Below are 15,284 nucleotides of genomic sequence, written 5' to 3' on the forward strand. Positions count from 1 at the left end.
TTAAGTGCCGTATCTGTACTTTTAACGCGTTATTTTCCCACCGTCTGTGTTCGCTACTTCCCTGTCTCCATTTAATAAATTTTACCATGTTTAAATCCATTCTGCAATATTTCACTTTAATTAAATGAGGCATCTCCACTTACTAAAGTCTATTGTAAAAGTGAAGCAAAATGGTTGGTGAAAGGCAATGAGCCTGTGGCCATCTACGCCATAAAGCTTAAAGGTTATTTTTTTGAAGATAAGTCTGCCAGTGTTTACTTTAGAATGTTAATTTTGAGTCAGCATTGTAAAGGTAGTAAAATATAAATGTTGCCTAAAAGTCTCTGTTTATGGGTGTTTTGACTTCTGAAACTTCATATTTATTTTATACATGCTTGATTATTTCTCAGGTGAAGGAGCTCAATCACGTCCTAGAGGCCGAGAAATCATGCCGAACTGACTTGGAGATGTATGTTGCCGTCCTGAACACCCAGAAATCTGTCCTTCAAGAGGATGCTGAGAAACTTCGGAAAGAACTCCATGATGGTGTGTCATCAAAATATTGCTTTCTGATGCAAACATTTCAAACGTTACAAGCTTCATAGAGCTTGTTTTGGTTGATCGTTTTTTTGTGGGCTGTCTGATATGACACTTGCTGTTTATTTGTTTAAAGGTCAAATGAGTTTGCATTCAAATATAATATCAGTTGATTGACCTGCAGTTTAAATTGTTTGGCTTGTCTTTCAGTGGTTCACATGCTGGAATTGGAGCGACAACAGCACAATCAGCTGAAAAACACATGGCAGCGTGCCAACGATCAGTTCCTGGAGTCACAGCGCTTGCTGATGCAAGACATGCAGCGCATTGAGAGCGTGCTGTCCTCTGAACAGCTTCGACAGGTGGAGGAGATAAAGAAGAGAGACCAGGTAATTCAAGCCTCTGTGTGTAATTTCTGCACCACTAGCATTACCAAATGTAAAAAAATAAACGTTGTTTTCAAACAGTTTTCCTGAATTCTCCCTCTGTCTGCTATTGGTCTAATGAAGAGAGAGACCAAAACTCACACCATTGGTTGTGACAGTTGTTGTGTTGGGCTGTTCAAACAAACAAGCAATACAATATTTCGATAATGCCACAGTTGACACTTTTCAAATGTAACCTACAAATGGCTTAATTATAGTTCACTCTGCATATTAAACGTGCTGTAAGCGATTTTAGCCATTCTACTTCCACGAGACTGAGTTGTTGGATTAGCCATGCCCCCTCTTTCCAAAACCCTGCACTTAATAGATTCTAAATGTACTTTGAGACCGACATCATGCACAAACGGATGTTAAAAGCAACTGCAGCAAAATGGCACCCTCTACTGACAACTGTTATGAACAACATGGCTAAAAAATGGCAGTAAGTCTCAATAATTCTCTGCAACTACAACACTATGAGAAGGTACAAAATGATTGACAGTTCGAAAGCGTCATGGTCAGCAGACACATTTTTGTTATCAGAGGTCTAGAGCTGTCACAGTGACAGGTGAGATATCTTACAACACTTATTTCAGTAATATCTCTCAGGGAGAAGGAAAACATTTTTGTACCTTTCCATGAAAAAAATCGCTTGCAGCACCTTTAAAACTGGGATAAGAAAAGTATTTAAAAATAGAAAAGATTACATTAATTAACTTTCTGATACATCGAATTTACTGATGTCACAATAGTAGGCTCCAGAATGACCGTGAGGAGCAGGATTTTGGACAAATTAGAATTCACTTTGGGCTGTGCTACCCAGAGCATTGCAACAGAAGTGGAAACTAACTGACCAACAAAATATCTAGTCGTAGTTGCGACTGGTTATGTTTACTGCTGTTATGTTCCCATTGATGCCAGAATTTGTGTGTTCAGGAGGAGGATGAGAAGGAGAGATTGAGTCAGGCTAAAGAGACCAGTGAGGATGAGGGAACAGAGCATCCAGAGGCAGTGGAGGACTCTCTGCTCGGACTCTCCATAGAAGAGGTATCAGTATCGGGCTGAACTAAAGTCTGTCCGTCCGTTAATTAGAATCAAAATTTTAAAGTGAATTGTGTCAATTTTGCACCACTAGTGTCCCCAAACAGAACTGGAAAAAATAATGACCGTTTTCAAACAGGTTTCCTAAACACTTACCTGTCTGCCATTGGTCAAAGCAGATAGCCCTTCCCCAAACTTACATGATTGATTGAGCCAGTATTGCTGTGTCAGGCTAGTTGAGATGCTTAAATAAACAACAATGTTTTGAGATCTCTACAGTCTTTACATAGAAACCAGAAAGCATTTTAATGCAAGCAAGTGGCGTTCCCGTTTACATGCACTGTTTAAACGGCGTACTCTATACTCCCGTATATATGCGGCTAGGTCAGTAGGAAGCTTTCTCCACAGCAACGTAATATACCTGTGATGTTTGTCTAAATAACAAACATGGCATCCGAAAAAACTTTGCTTTTCGAATCTCCATTGCTTCTCTTGATTTTCACATATTCCAGAGTTGTACCTGTGTTTGTTTTCCTTAATTTTCTATCGCAATCTGCAGCGGAATGCACTGCAATAGTGGAGAATTCCCTCTCCTAGATTCCCCCAGTGTACTTGAGCTCTAGGGGTGTAACGGTTCACGGTAAAAAACTGAATCGTACAGTTCGCCACCCACGGTTTGGGAAGCATTGGCACTGCGGTCAGTTCACCTCACGTTAATGACGCATCTGGAGCACAAGATTTGGTCAAGAAAACAAAGCGTCAAACAGATTGTAGCCTCCACTAATGCATCTGAATAGATCTGTAAATGCATACGCTCCACCTGTGTTTCACGTGGGTCAACTTGATGACATCATTGTGTGTAGTTGAAAATGGCAAGTGGATAAAAACGAAACGCTGATAGAGAAGCCCCCTGCGTTTCTCCTTTCTGGTAACATATTAATTTTGCAGTCAATTACAACAGTGATGGTCAAAAGTTACAAAATAGGCACTGTTTGTAGACATTGCTGAATACGAGTGCTGTATACTGGTATGTCAATAATGCGCGTGAGGATTTATTTAAAATGCGCAATCAAGTTCTTCCTGTTTCCTTGTGCAGCTGTAATCTATTATGTGTGTCAATATAGCGCTTTGATTAATGGCATTAAGATGCTGTTATAATAATACTTTAAAACATGATTAATCATTTACGCTGACATCACCCAGGGAAAGAGCCACCGGTGAGCCAAAACTGCACACACTCCCTTCCATTTTTAAGCAGGCACTCAGTGCTAATTCGGACAGACATGATACAATAACTAAAGCACTTGGGATGTTCATGTAGGATTTCTATTTATTATTAAAATACTTGAGCAGCATTATCACAACATCCCTTCTTGTATGCATTCAAATATTAAGGTTATTCCTTCTATATTGATGTACAGCATCTGAATATTTCATATGTTTGATGCATGTAACGTATTAAGTTAAATGTTAAGTTAAGGACCCTGATGAACCATGGATTTTCTATAGTTATATTGTAGGAACCATGACTACAGTCACCATGGATTTCTGAGCAGAGATCATGGTTTTGACCATGGTTTTATAACAATACTGTAGTTTCTATATAGTAACCATGATTTTACTACATACAGTAACCATGATTATATTGTGGTTACTATGATTTTACTACAAATGCCATGGTTAAACTAGGGTTACAATTGTAAAACAATGATTGATATTTAAGGTCAAACCTGTTGAAGTGTTTACCAAATAGATTATTCTTTGGATTTGGCAGTAATATATTTTTTGAAACCGTAACCCTTAAACTGTGATACGAACCGTAAGAAATTCAAACCATTACACCCCTATTGAGCACATATATGCATAAACGTCTATCCTATGATGTTTTTTGTCCTGTTTGTTAAAACCTATAAGAATACCGTTTATGCTTTTACATGACCAAATAAGCCATGTTCTATGGGAGAAACCCAGTGTGTTTCTCTTAATCCCTTAAACAACATTCTTGTTTACATGATGTTTCAGAACACCACTTACCACAAAAACCCTGAAATAAACAGTTTTCTTAAATGCATGTAAATGTGGTCCATGTTTAAACATTTCACTATTTTTGTGAAATCATCCTACAAATGGGTTACCTATAGTTGTCTCTGCATATACTTTCTCTTTCCCAGATTAATTTTAACATTGAAAAAAATAACACACTTCACCTTTAAAAGTCCAACAACGAATATTGATTAAAATGTTTGCTGTCCCGTTTGTTTGGTTGACATGCATGCACGTTCTCTCTGTCAAGTATTATTATAATGGCAACGCTGTCCTGTCAGCAAAAAAGTTATTAAATTCAGACTATTTTGCAAAATGGAAATTAGCACATTGTTTTGAATTTATAACACTTTCAACCTTTTAACTGCATTGAGCAACACCAGCACTCTGTGAAGGCATTAGACACTGAAACATGCTCATATGAAACGAATTAAACTTTTGTTTCGTCTTTCACACTTTGTCAGCAGTCCCACATCAGCCACAGCATCCACAGTTCCTTACACTCTCTGGACACAGACACTTCAGGCCACCATGATGGCTCTGACCCCTATAAAGATGGCCTTCGGAGGGTGCAGTCCACAGACAGCCTGGGGTCTTCAGGAGGGGTTCTAATGCCTCACGGTCTGGGCGGACACAACTACAAGGCCAAGTCAGCCAGTCAGCTAGATGAGTCAGACTTTGGTCCTCTTGTTGGGGCAGACTGTGGGGGCTTTGAAAGCATGGACACCTCATCCATATCTTCCCTGCAACCAGGACAATTTCTCCTCACAAAGGACCAGGAGAAGGCCATTAAGGCCATGACACCAGAGCAGGAGGAGACCGCATCACTCTTGTCCAGCATCTCTCATACGGCTGATACGGCTTACCTGCCTCCGTCTGGCTACAGATTGGTCAGCGAGAGCGAATGGAACCTTCTGCAGCAAGAGGTCAGATAGATGCTTTGAATCTTGTTTAAAAAATAAAAAAAAGTTATTTTAGGCGTATTTAAACAACAAAAATGTATTTGGTCTTGTGTGTGTTTGATTAACTACATATTATTACCATAATTCTTATTTAATCGTGAAAAACTGTACAACATTAGAAAGATATAATAATCTAGATTTGATATTAAGCCTATTAGTTTCACAATAGAAATATTGCTGCAAGAGTTATTCATTTATGTCAACATATCAAAACATCATAGCGAGAGTTATAAATTGAAACCGTTATAAAGATGCATATACCTATTTAATCGTATAAACTCACGTTGATTTGTCCCAAGCAGGCTTCAGTGAATAAAATCCAATAGAACAGTTACTCCAAATATGTGCACATAAAGAGAAATATTGATGGATTCTCACATGCTTCAGAAAGAATTATTATTCATTTTCATTGCACTCTTGTACTATCATATTGTGAGCTCTGTTCCATCACAAAGCTAGAGGCGCATTAATTCATTTTTCTTTCTAAGTATGGTTGTATGGAAGAAGAAAGTTATAACATCATGCCTACCTCAGTGCCCACATGCCAGGGAATTCCTGTGGAATTCCTTGTGCTACTTTCTGATAAATTGCGATATTTATTAGACCTCTATATTGATTCTTAAATCCAGAGATCAATCTTTCACTTTGTGGCAGCCTTCTATAATGCAAGCAAATCCAAATCTCATACTATGCGACTAAAAATGTCTATGATTTGCCATTTGGCTAGTAAATGTTCAGATTTTATTCACCACTGATTGAGAAGTGTAGTGGAGTTGTTATTGGCACAGATATCCTTTCACTGCTTGTTAAGAGTGAAAGTTTGGTTTAACTCATTCTGTCCGAAGACGAGATCCACGGATCCATTTGTCATTTGAATAATGTCTCTTTCTGTTCTTTACATTCAGTTGTTGATATAAAAACAACAACAAATAATAAATATTTTATTCTAATCACACAAGGATGCGCTAAAGAAATTACGCACGTCTTCTCTCGTTATATGCACTCGCTGGCTGATGCTGCTAATCTTAAAGAGACTATACCGATTAAGCACATGTTCTACATAACAATGCAAATACTTGTAAATAGTACAAATTATGCTAGTAAACAATACAAATTTAACAAAAATGGTATCTGCAACATAATATATGCAATTTCAAGACATTACTTGATAGAATAGACAATTAGAAAGATAAAATGTGACCAGTATGATGAAAAACGAATGATAAAATATAATTTGTTATATTAATTTTTCAAATTGTACCTAAAAGGGACATTTTTAATTAAGAGCCTTAGCTGAGAGAGAATTTGTTTTATATGTAAACAAAATGGATATTGTAACAGAATTGTACCCATTTGAATCGAAACTTATCGAGAGCTTGTGAATTGAATCGGGAAATCTGTATCAATACCCAGCCCTACATGTAATACAGTGGAGTGATGAACTACAGCAATTGTATTTTTGAGTGTGCCCTTTTTAGGCTTGTGCTCAAACTGAAAGATTAGAAATGTCAACATTTATGATGTAATTTCTTTATAGTCAGTTTAGGGCCGTGGCTTTATTTAAGCTGACAGTCCACAAAAAGACAAACTTGTTACTGAAAAGTTGCATAAAGTGCCTTAATTTCTTTCCAAGTTGTTACATGGATGCCAGTCGCTGAATTTAGCAGCTGACTGTTTTAAACTGCAGTAGTTTTCTTTTCATAATGAGAACTGTTTCACATACAATGTAGAATGTACAGTATATACTGCACAATGCAAAGTAACTTAGGATTTCATTCCGACAGTTGGATTCAGATGAATCTTTTATCCCATTTGGATTAGCAGTGAGGGGATTTCTCAAATATGCTTTGTGTCTTAAGCTTTCATAACACATTGTGTATTTTCTCAGTTGAAGAATGCTGGAAGGAAGCTGGGCCGGAGATGTGATATGTGCTCTAATTATGAGAAACAGCTGCAGGCCATTCAGGTACAGGAGGCCGAGACACGAGATCAGGTATGTCTTTTTAAACCGATAAATTTAAGACTTTACAAGATGCCTAGTAAAAAGATTGTGCTAAGACCATTGAACCTAGATTTGATTATATCAAAAGGACAAAATGTAGTAATGTATGTTCTGTACCTCATTTAAATATGGCTGATACTCTTTCGGACATTGTGACTATAGCTGAAACAGTGCTTGTATCATAATTATGACAAATAACTTTGTTTTCTGCTCCTTTGGCTATAGGTTAAGAAGTTGCAGGTGATGTTGCGACAAGCAAATGACCAGCTGGAGAGGACGATGAATGAGAAGCAGGAGTTGGAGGACTCTGTCAAACAGGCCAATGAGGAAACCACTGCAAAGGTACAGCCGTTCACTGTGACAGATTTAGTGAAGCACAGGCAATATTGTCTCTTTGCAATGTTTCCTCAGACACATCCTGTTTATATAAGATGTTGTAATTCAAAAGATAATGGCTCCACTTTAAGGACTTCGCTCCAAACCCTAGTGAGCTGCCTCACCATCTACTGTCTACCTAGGTAGCTACCTTTCTAGGCAGCGTCCTAACTTGAATGGAACCTCATATAAGACAATGTTTACAGAGCTGCCCATAAAGACAGTTTCAATATAGTCACTCACATGTGCCACAAAAAAAGCCCATGAAAGTCTCACTCACAGTTTGATGTTAGCATGTTGCTAAGCTAGAAACTGAATACACTTGTGCACAAAAATGAATGTAAATTAATAAAACTGTTTGTTTTTATTAGACCGATTTTCTGTAGATTTTTATCGATCAATACTAAATAAAAACATTTAAATGTAGAGTACATTTTCACTGAGATAGTAGTAATGCACGCTTGGATTGCCTTAATTGTGAATGATGCATGTAATGCTGCCTTTTGAGGAGACAGCTGATTTCGAGCAATATTTGTAGCGCTACTAAGTTCCCCTGACACTTATGGTGCACGTGTGTTTTTGTGCAACTGATGTTGTTGTCAATGTCATGCTTAAATCGGGACTTTTTATTTTTTTTACTTACTACAAATACGGACCTGAGTACAGGTCACTCTCTTATGCAAACCTCCTACAGGTAGTCTCTAGTTCTGTACCACGGTCCGCAAAACAGCTTTCATATTACCAATATTTCATTTGAAATGATCAGTTTCTAACTAAACTGCTAGTGTAAAAGCCACCTAAATATAAAGTAAGCATGGACTGCTTTGAATGTTACTGGTCTTCCAAGTCAAACATATTCAGTAATATTTGTTTTGTCTGATTGTTCAGATCTCAGAGTTGAAGCAAAAAGTTCAGGAATCTGAATCTCTGGTCAGTGCTCTTCAGCAGGCCTTCAGCCAGGCCAAGAGGAACACCCAGGAACAGATGGTATGTCCTAACACACTTAAACACACAGTCATATACAACAAAAATGGTCTCTTGATTTAACCCCTTAATCGATAGTTTATTTTGTTGCCCTTATACCACAGTTCAAAAGATTTAAAAAAGAATCCAAAAGTTAAATGTTTTCTGTGAGACATAAAATATGCACCTAAATATAACTAGCCAAACCTTGGATAGTTTTCTATACAATTAGCCATTTTTTTAGCCATCTTTGGAAAAATATGTTTTTGACAATTGGTTGTGTTTTATATTATCGCAAAGGAGAGAATCTCAGCATTCTAATTACGTCAGATTGAGCTTTTAGCCCACTCACAGGCCGAGATATTCGAAGAAATAAAGGGGGTGGTGCATGAACCGAAAATTAGACTGAATGTCTGTGGGCAAGCACATATATGAGAGCTTCACTTACATTTCAGATCTGCATATTGTGATGGAAAGGGATAGAGAATTATTTTTTTTCTAATACTTCCTGCCATCTAGTGGAATAAGTCTTTTTGGAAGTAGAGTGAACGAGCAGAATTACTTGATTACAATGTTAGGGCAATTTTTTCATCATATGATTGTAAACATACTTTATTTATGAATAATTGCAGTCTACTTTTTTATTATTTGGGGGTGAAAGCAGGTGGCAGCCCAAAAATGCACAAGAGTTTAAGGGGATAATGGCTTATATATATTAATATTAATATTAAAACCATTTGGCTAGCACATTTGTTTAGATCTTATCCTGTTTTGAGTAGCTACTTCAAATCTGTTTTTACTAATCAGACCATAAAATAGATGTTGTTGGCATTCATTCTTGGCAGGAAGAAATTCAGTCTCCTTGCTTGCTTGAAGCACATATGGATGAAATCTGAAGTAGAACCATTTAAGTGATAAAGTTCAACTGATGTGACATGATCCCTGGAATAAATTGCTCTGGAAAGAGTTCTGACATTTTTAATTAAAGAATGCTTGGAGAATCTCATATAATAGCTTTCATCTGCCAAGTACTTTGAAAGCCCTCCTTTATTGAATTTCTTTTGAAAATATTTTTGCCTTACAGTTCAGTTTGTTGAGGTGTGTGTGTGTGTGTCTCTCTCTCTGTCTCTCCAGGCTGTGTTGCTGCAGTCCAGAGAGCAGGTGACTGAAGAACTGAACCGTTTGCAGAGAGATAATGAGAGTCTTCAGGGTAAACACAGACTTCACCTAACACTGCAACAGCAAGAGGACTTTCAGATGCCATCCACTGTACAGGTACTACAGCACCAAGTCTTTCCTCTATCTATTTAGGCTGTCTCAATGCTTCTGTCTCTTCATGTAATCCAAGACTGACTTGATGTTCAGTGAGGGACTCTGTGGGGGCCATGCCATCTGTTGCAGGGCTCCCTGTTCTTCTATTCTATTTGCAAAATAAATGTTTAGGAGTCATTTTTATTTCCTTTTGATACACAAAAGCTGAAGATCTCCAAGCACCACTCCTGAAATGGCGGTGCACCTTCCGACTTCCATCCCCTTAAAACATTTTGTCTGATGATCATGAGACTGGTTAGGACCCAATTTTTATGTGTTTATTCCCTATTTTGATGACTGCCCCATTGCCTAAAATACAGAATCTGGGGCATAATGAAATTTGAGTGCCCAATATGTCACACACAAAACTGAACCTTCAACAAAAATTCTTGGATCTTAACACACCACCAAAAAACATGGGTTCGGCAGCAGTTGGGTGTATCTTTACGACCAAGCCTATACAATTTAGAGGGGGTCCAATAGAATCTATGTAAAATCTTGAATTGCTTAAGGCGCACTCTTGCATCTCTAGGTGCAGACTTGATGTTTTTTAGAATCCTAGCCACTCTCCCTCCTCTATCAAGTTTAAATCTTTCATCCGTAATCTCTTGATAGAAGTTAAAGCTCCGTCCCCCACACTCTGAATTAGCAGGGAGTAATACACAGATGCCTCATGACCTTTTTCAAAAGCAATAATCATCTCAAGAGTATTTGCTGCATTATGGGCCTGTATGCTACTCTCAAAAATATTACAGAGCAGGTGGCACAGCTGTGGCATAGCAGACCTAAAGAACTCAGATCTGTGAATCCCAAAATGTATTGTTAAGACTTATTATTACATAATTTTGTGTTCAGCCAAATGCTCGAGGCAACATTTAAATAAAGGTCAGAATTAATTACTGTATACTTTTCCATACCGAGTGCAAATGTGAGATAACAGGATGTAACTTCTCTGATTAGTTTGATAGAAAGGATTTGCAATGGTGAAATAGGGGCAAGAACTTCCTGTTCAATACAAAACCAGGGAGGGGCTCTCTCAGGTGGAAGAGACCATTGAGTCAAATGTCTGAGACTGAATGCATAATAATAAAACAAAATCTTGTGTAGGCCTAGCCCACCTTTGTCAATCGGTCTATGCAGCTTTACCGAAATGTAATATGGGATGTTTAACATTCCAAATGAATGACTTCGCTATGCTATCAAATTGCTTGAAATAAGAGAGGGGGACATCCTCTGGGAGAGACTGTAGCAGGTAGTTGAATTTTGGGATACAATTCATTTTGATAACATTAACCTTCCCAATCAAAGATAAATGTAATGAAGCCCACCTGCCCACATCGTAAAACACCCAAATACTTAATGCCCTGTTTGGGCCACTGGAAGGCACCCAGCTGAAAAGCTGTTACCGGGCAGTACGCTGTCAGAGCCAAAGCTTCAGATTTAGACCAATTAATTCTGTATCCCAAGAATTTAGAAAAGGAATAAATAATTCTGTGGAGGCAAGGCATAAATATAGAAGGGTCAGAGACGAATAATAAAATATCATCTGCGTAAAGCAAAAGCTTATGCACCACACCTCCTCCCACCACCCCTGGAAAATCATCCTCCTTTCTTATCTTGGTTGCTAATGGTTTCAGGGCAAGACAGAAAATTAATGGTTAAAGAGGGTAACCCTGCCTGGTGCCCCATCCAGAGGAAAATAATCTGAAATTAATCCATTAATTTGTACCGCCACTACAAATTAACTTAATCCAACCAATAAAAGTATTCCTGAACCTGTACATTTTCCAAAATCTTAAAAAGATAATCCCATTCTACCATATCAAACGCCTTTTCGACATCAAGTGAGATGGCAGCAACCGGCATCTGATCATTCGCCACTGACCACATGAAATTGATTAAATGCCTAATTTTATCAGAAGAGCTACGGCCCCGAATAAACCCCACCTGATCTATATGTATAAGAGATGTCATAACTTAATCAATTAGCCAGAATTTTTTAAAATATTTTTACATCTAGCTGGATCAGGGAAATTGGACAGTAACTCTTACACTCGCTTGGATCTTTGTCCTTTTTAAGAATCAGACTGATCCGGGATTGCGTCATGATTGGCTGAAGCTTTCCATTCTTTAATGATTCCGTATAAACTTCTAGCAAAAGTGGAGCCAGTTCTGTAGCATAAGATCTAAAAAAAAAAACTAATCGGCAAAGCTATCTGGCCCCAGAGGCCAGGCCTTAATTACCTCGCCAAGCTCCACCAAGGTTATCTCAGAATCAAGATCATTTCTTTGCTCAGCTGTCAGTTTAGGAAGTTCTAATGGTTCCACAAAGTTTCTAATATCCTTATCAGTAGATGAAGACGTGGAACTGTAGAGATCAAGATGGATTTCTTTGAAAGCATTATTAATATCAATAGCTGAGTTAAATATTTCACCACCAGCAGATTTCACTGAGGGAATAGTAGAAAGACTCTTCTGTTTTATATATCAAGCCAGGAGTTTTCCTGCTTTGTCCCCCGACTCAAAGTATGACTGTCTTGCCCTGAATAATTTTTTTTGTTGATAAATGAGACATACTGTATGATCCGGCCCCTAAGAACCACCTTAAGTGCCTCCCAAGCCATGCCCACAGGTAATACTGAGGACCAGTTGGTCTCCATATAAACATTGATTTCAGCCTTTAACATTTGTTGAAATTCAGGATTTTGCAAAAGGAGATACATTTAAGTGGCAACTATATGATTTCCTTTTCTCCATATGTGGCAAAACTCACCAGGGCATGATCTGACACTAAAATGTTTCCAATTGAGCAATCAACAACAGTTGAAATGAGGGACTTGGATGGATATATATATATATATATATAAAATCTATTCTAGAATAAATCTTATGGACTGTTGGAAACAATTTTTTATAATCCCTACCAGATGGGTTCAAAAGTCTGTAAGATCAAGATGTTTACACATACTGTGAAGCGTCAATGTTGCTCTCGGGGGCATTCATACTTTTGCTTCACTATGATCAAGTACTGAGTCCATCAAAAGATTACAATCTCCTCCCAGTATTATATCATGAGGGGTGCCAGCAGCTTGCAACATCCCTTCATGATCTATAAAAAAGCCCTAATCATCAACGTTAGGTGTGTAAATATTAGCCAAAATAACGGGTTCAAATGTGACATCCAATTAGATTTCAGAGCTGATTTTAGAAACGGATTTTAGAACAGTTTTTTTTAAATAAGCAAAATCACACTCCCAATCATACTATTGTATTCGTTATTGCTGGCAGTCGAAATTACATGCTGATATTCAGTACAACAGCATGATTGCGAGTGTGTTATTGTTTTTTTTTCAACAGTTCAATGTTTCTGACAAAAATTTGGTTCGTTCATGCATTGCTTCTTCACCAGCAAAAGTAGTTCCAAAAATAAGCCATAGCATCAATCACACACTCTGGTTTTGAACTAGTGCTGTTTCGTCTGTGAATAAATCTGTTTTTGAAGTAAACAAATCATTCTCATTCACTTTATTTTGGTGGTGAATGACTCTGTGTTTGTTAACAAATCATTGTTTGAAAAATTCAATTACTAACTCAAAACATAAAATATGCATATTTTTCACCACCTGCTGGCATAAAAATTTGATTTACAGAAATTGTTATTGAATGATTACTGAACTTTACTGAATCAAACAGTGATACAAATAATGAAGCATACCCGGGCTGTTATACTACATATCAGCACTCTTAAAATGCCACTTGGCCAGTCAGATTTCAGAACTGGAACTTGCAGTGGTATATTTTTTTCACCCAAAGTAATACTTTTTTCTACCCAGGAACTCCAACAGCTGGTGTTGCAGTACAGGGAGGACATTGTTTCGGTCAGAACGGCGGCAGAGCATCTGGAGGAGAAGCTGAAAGCAAAAATATTGTTCCTGAAGGAGCAGATTCAGGCAGAACAGTGTCTGAAAGAGAACCTGGAAGACACACTACAGGTGGAGATAGAGGGCTGTAAAGAAGAGATTGGTGAGTGCAATATAAAGAGATATACCATGCGATGGTAAAAATGTGTCAGCTTGTAAATACCATTTATTGTATACCCGCAGCACGATTAAAAAAATAAAAATAAAATATGATGCCAAGCAGAAAACCTGCTTGAAATAAATAGAATATATATATTTTTTAAATAAATACGTTTTAGTTGGTCCATAGTCTCAAATGTTAAGTAAAAAGTACTCAAGACTCAAGCTTCATAATAACAACGAAATACCACTTTGTTTTTTTATTCAGTACAGTTGTCTGTAGTGTAGCAATATTCACAGACAGCAGTGGTATTCGGCTGAACTCTGTGGTGAAGCGGCTCAGACTATGAGTCCAGGCCAGGGTCTGTTCAAACAGATGGAACAACAGACTGGAACTTAATGCGAGAATCTCAAGACAGACATATCCAAGTTGAACTTCGTTCCTGACAAAGCGTTTAAAAAACCCACTGCTTAATCTGAAAAAGCTTATAAGAGAACAAGACGCAATGCTTAAAGACCTCCACCAACTGTAAGGTGCTGTTCAAATCGAACACTTTTGCAACCAAGTTTTTCAATGTAAACGTGCACACTAAACGAATATCTTTGTTTCCATTTGTTTTTGTTTATTCAGCATCTCGTGCAGGAGTGCATGAGATGATGTGTCTAATTAAAAAGAACTTTAAAAGCATATTTGGACACCTTCTTTCTGTTAAACTGTATTTGTTGCCTTTTTTTAGTGCAAGAATGTGATCAATCTGAAGTTATCTTATTGCAGTGAGGATAATTTTTTTTAATTGAAATCGGATGTGTTTCTGATTTGTTTATACGGTTCTCTCGGCTGCATGAAGATATTAATTTGCTTTCTCAAATCACTAGCTTTAAATATACATCTTAGCTGGCTAACGAATGCATAAAGTGACCAGTTGGATATAAATTAATGGGAATAGATGGTAACAATCGTGATCTTTAAACATTTGGGTAGGACTTGTGTGTATTTTTGTCACATTGTTCTAACTGCTTGAGGTTAGCTTTAATGTTAGCATCCTCTCAGCCTTGTCGGCAAACATACTGCTGTTCTCTACTAATGCAGCATCTAGTCAACAAATGAATACATTTTATAATGATATGACAATGTGTACTCTATACATACCTTTTTGTTGTTGATGTTTTAAATCCACATTTGAAGTGTTTCGCTTCATGCAGAGTGTAGTCTCACATGTCAAACAAACACCACAAGCCATCAGTGAAGTTTTTATTTTGCCTCTAGAGGCCACTCTCATATTGTATAATGACAGTGGAGCCTTCCCAGCCACTCCAGCACCGGACGCAACAGGGGGAAACTATCAGTGTGGATTTTTGCAGATAAATCTGTTATTCCGATAACAAAAATTAAAAAATCCACTAAAAAAAATCTTTAAAGAAGGTTATGAAACTTTTTAGAATACATAACACAGTCCATTTATCTACTTTCTCTCATGTGTGGCATTTTAATATTGTCTCTTTTTCTTTCACTCCTCCTACATTGGTGACTTGTGTTCAGACATTCTGGAAGGTACGAATCCTGCCTGACTGTAGTGTTTGTCTAGGTTGTGTCTGTCTATAGTGGCACCATCAATAACTCTCCTAA

General features: G+C 37.6%; 1 protein-coding gene across 2 annotated transcripts in view; it reads left to right on the forward strand.

Annotated features, from left to right (window-relative positions):
* The window catches only part of rabep1 (rabaptin, RAB GTPase binding effector protein 1), a 39,842-nt gene that overhangs the window by 18,587 nt on the left and 5,971 nt on the right, over window positions 1-15,284 (forward strand). The window contains exons 6-14 of one of the 2 annotated variants that reach the window (XM_052111359.1): window positions 390-525; window positions 727-905; window positions 1,878-1,988; window positions 4,490-4,951; window positions 6,876-6,980; window positions 7,215-7,331; window positions 8,253-8,351; window positions 9,462-9,602; window positions 13,472-13,661. In XM_052111359.1, coding sequence (XP_051967319.1) covers window positions 390-525; window positions 727-905; window positions 1,878-1,988; window positions 4,490-4,951; window positions 6,876-6,980; window positions 7,215-7,331; window positions 8,253-8,351; window positions 9,462-9,602; window positions 13,472-13,661 — 1,540 coding nt within the window. The remainder of the gene's footprint in view (window positions 1-389; window positions 526-726; window positions 906-1,877; window positions 1,989-4,489; window positions 4,952-6,875; window positions 6,981-7,214; window positions 7,332-8,252; window positions 8,352-9,461; window positions 9,603-13,471; window positions 13,662-15,284) is intronic. The other variant, XM_052111368.1, reaches the window with a different exon arrangement.

Source organism: Xyrauchen texanus, chromosome 3 (assembly GCF_025860055.1).
Source record: "Xyrauchen texanus isolate HMW12.3.18 chromosome 3, RBS_HiC_50CHRs, whole genome shotgun sequence".
In the NCBI taxonomy this organism is placed as follows: Eukaryota; Metazoa; Chordata; class Actinopteri; order Cypriniformes; family Catostomidae; genus Xyrauchen; species Xyrauchen texanus.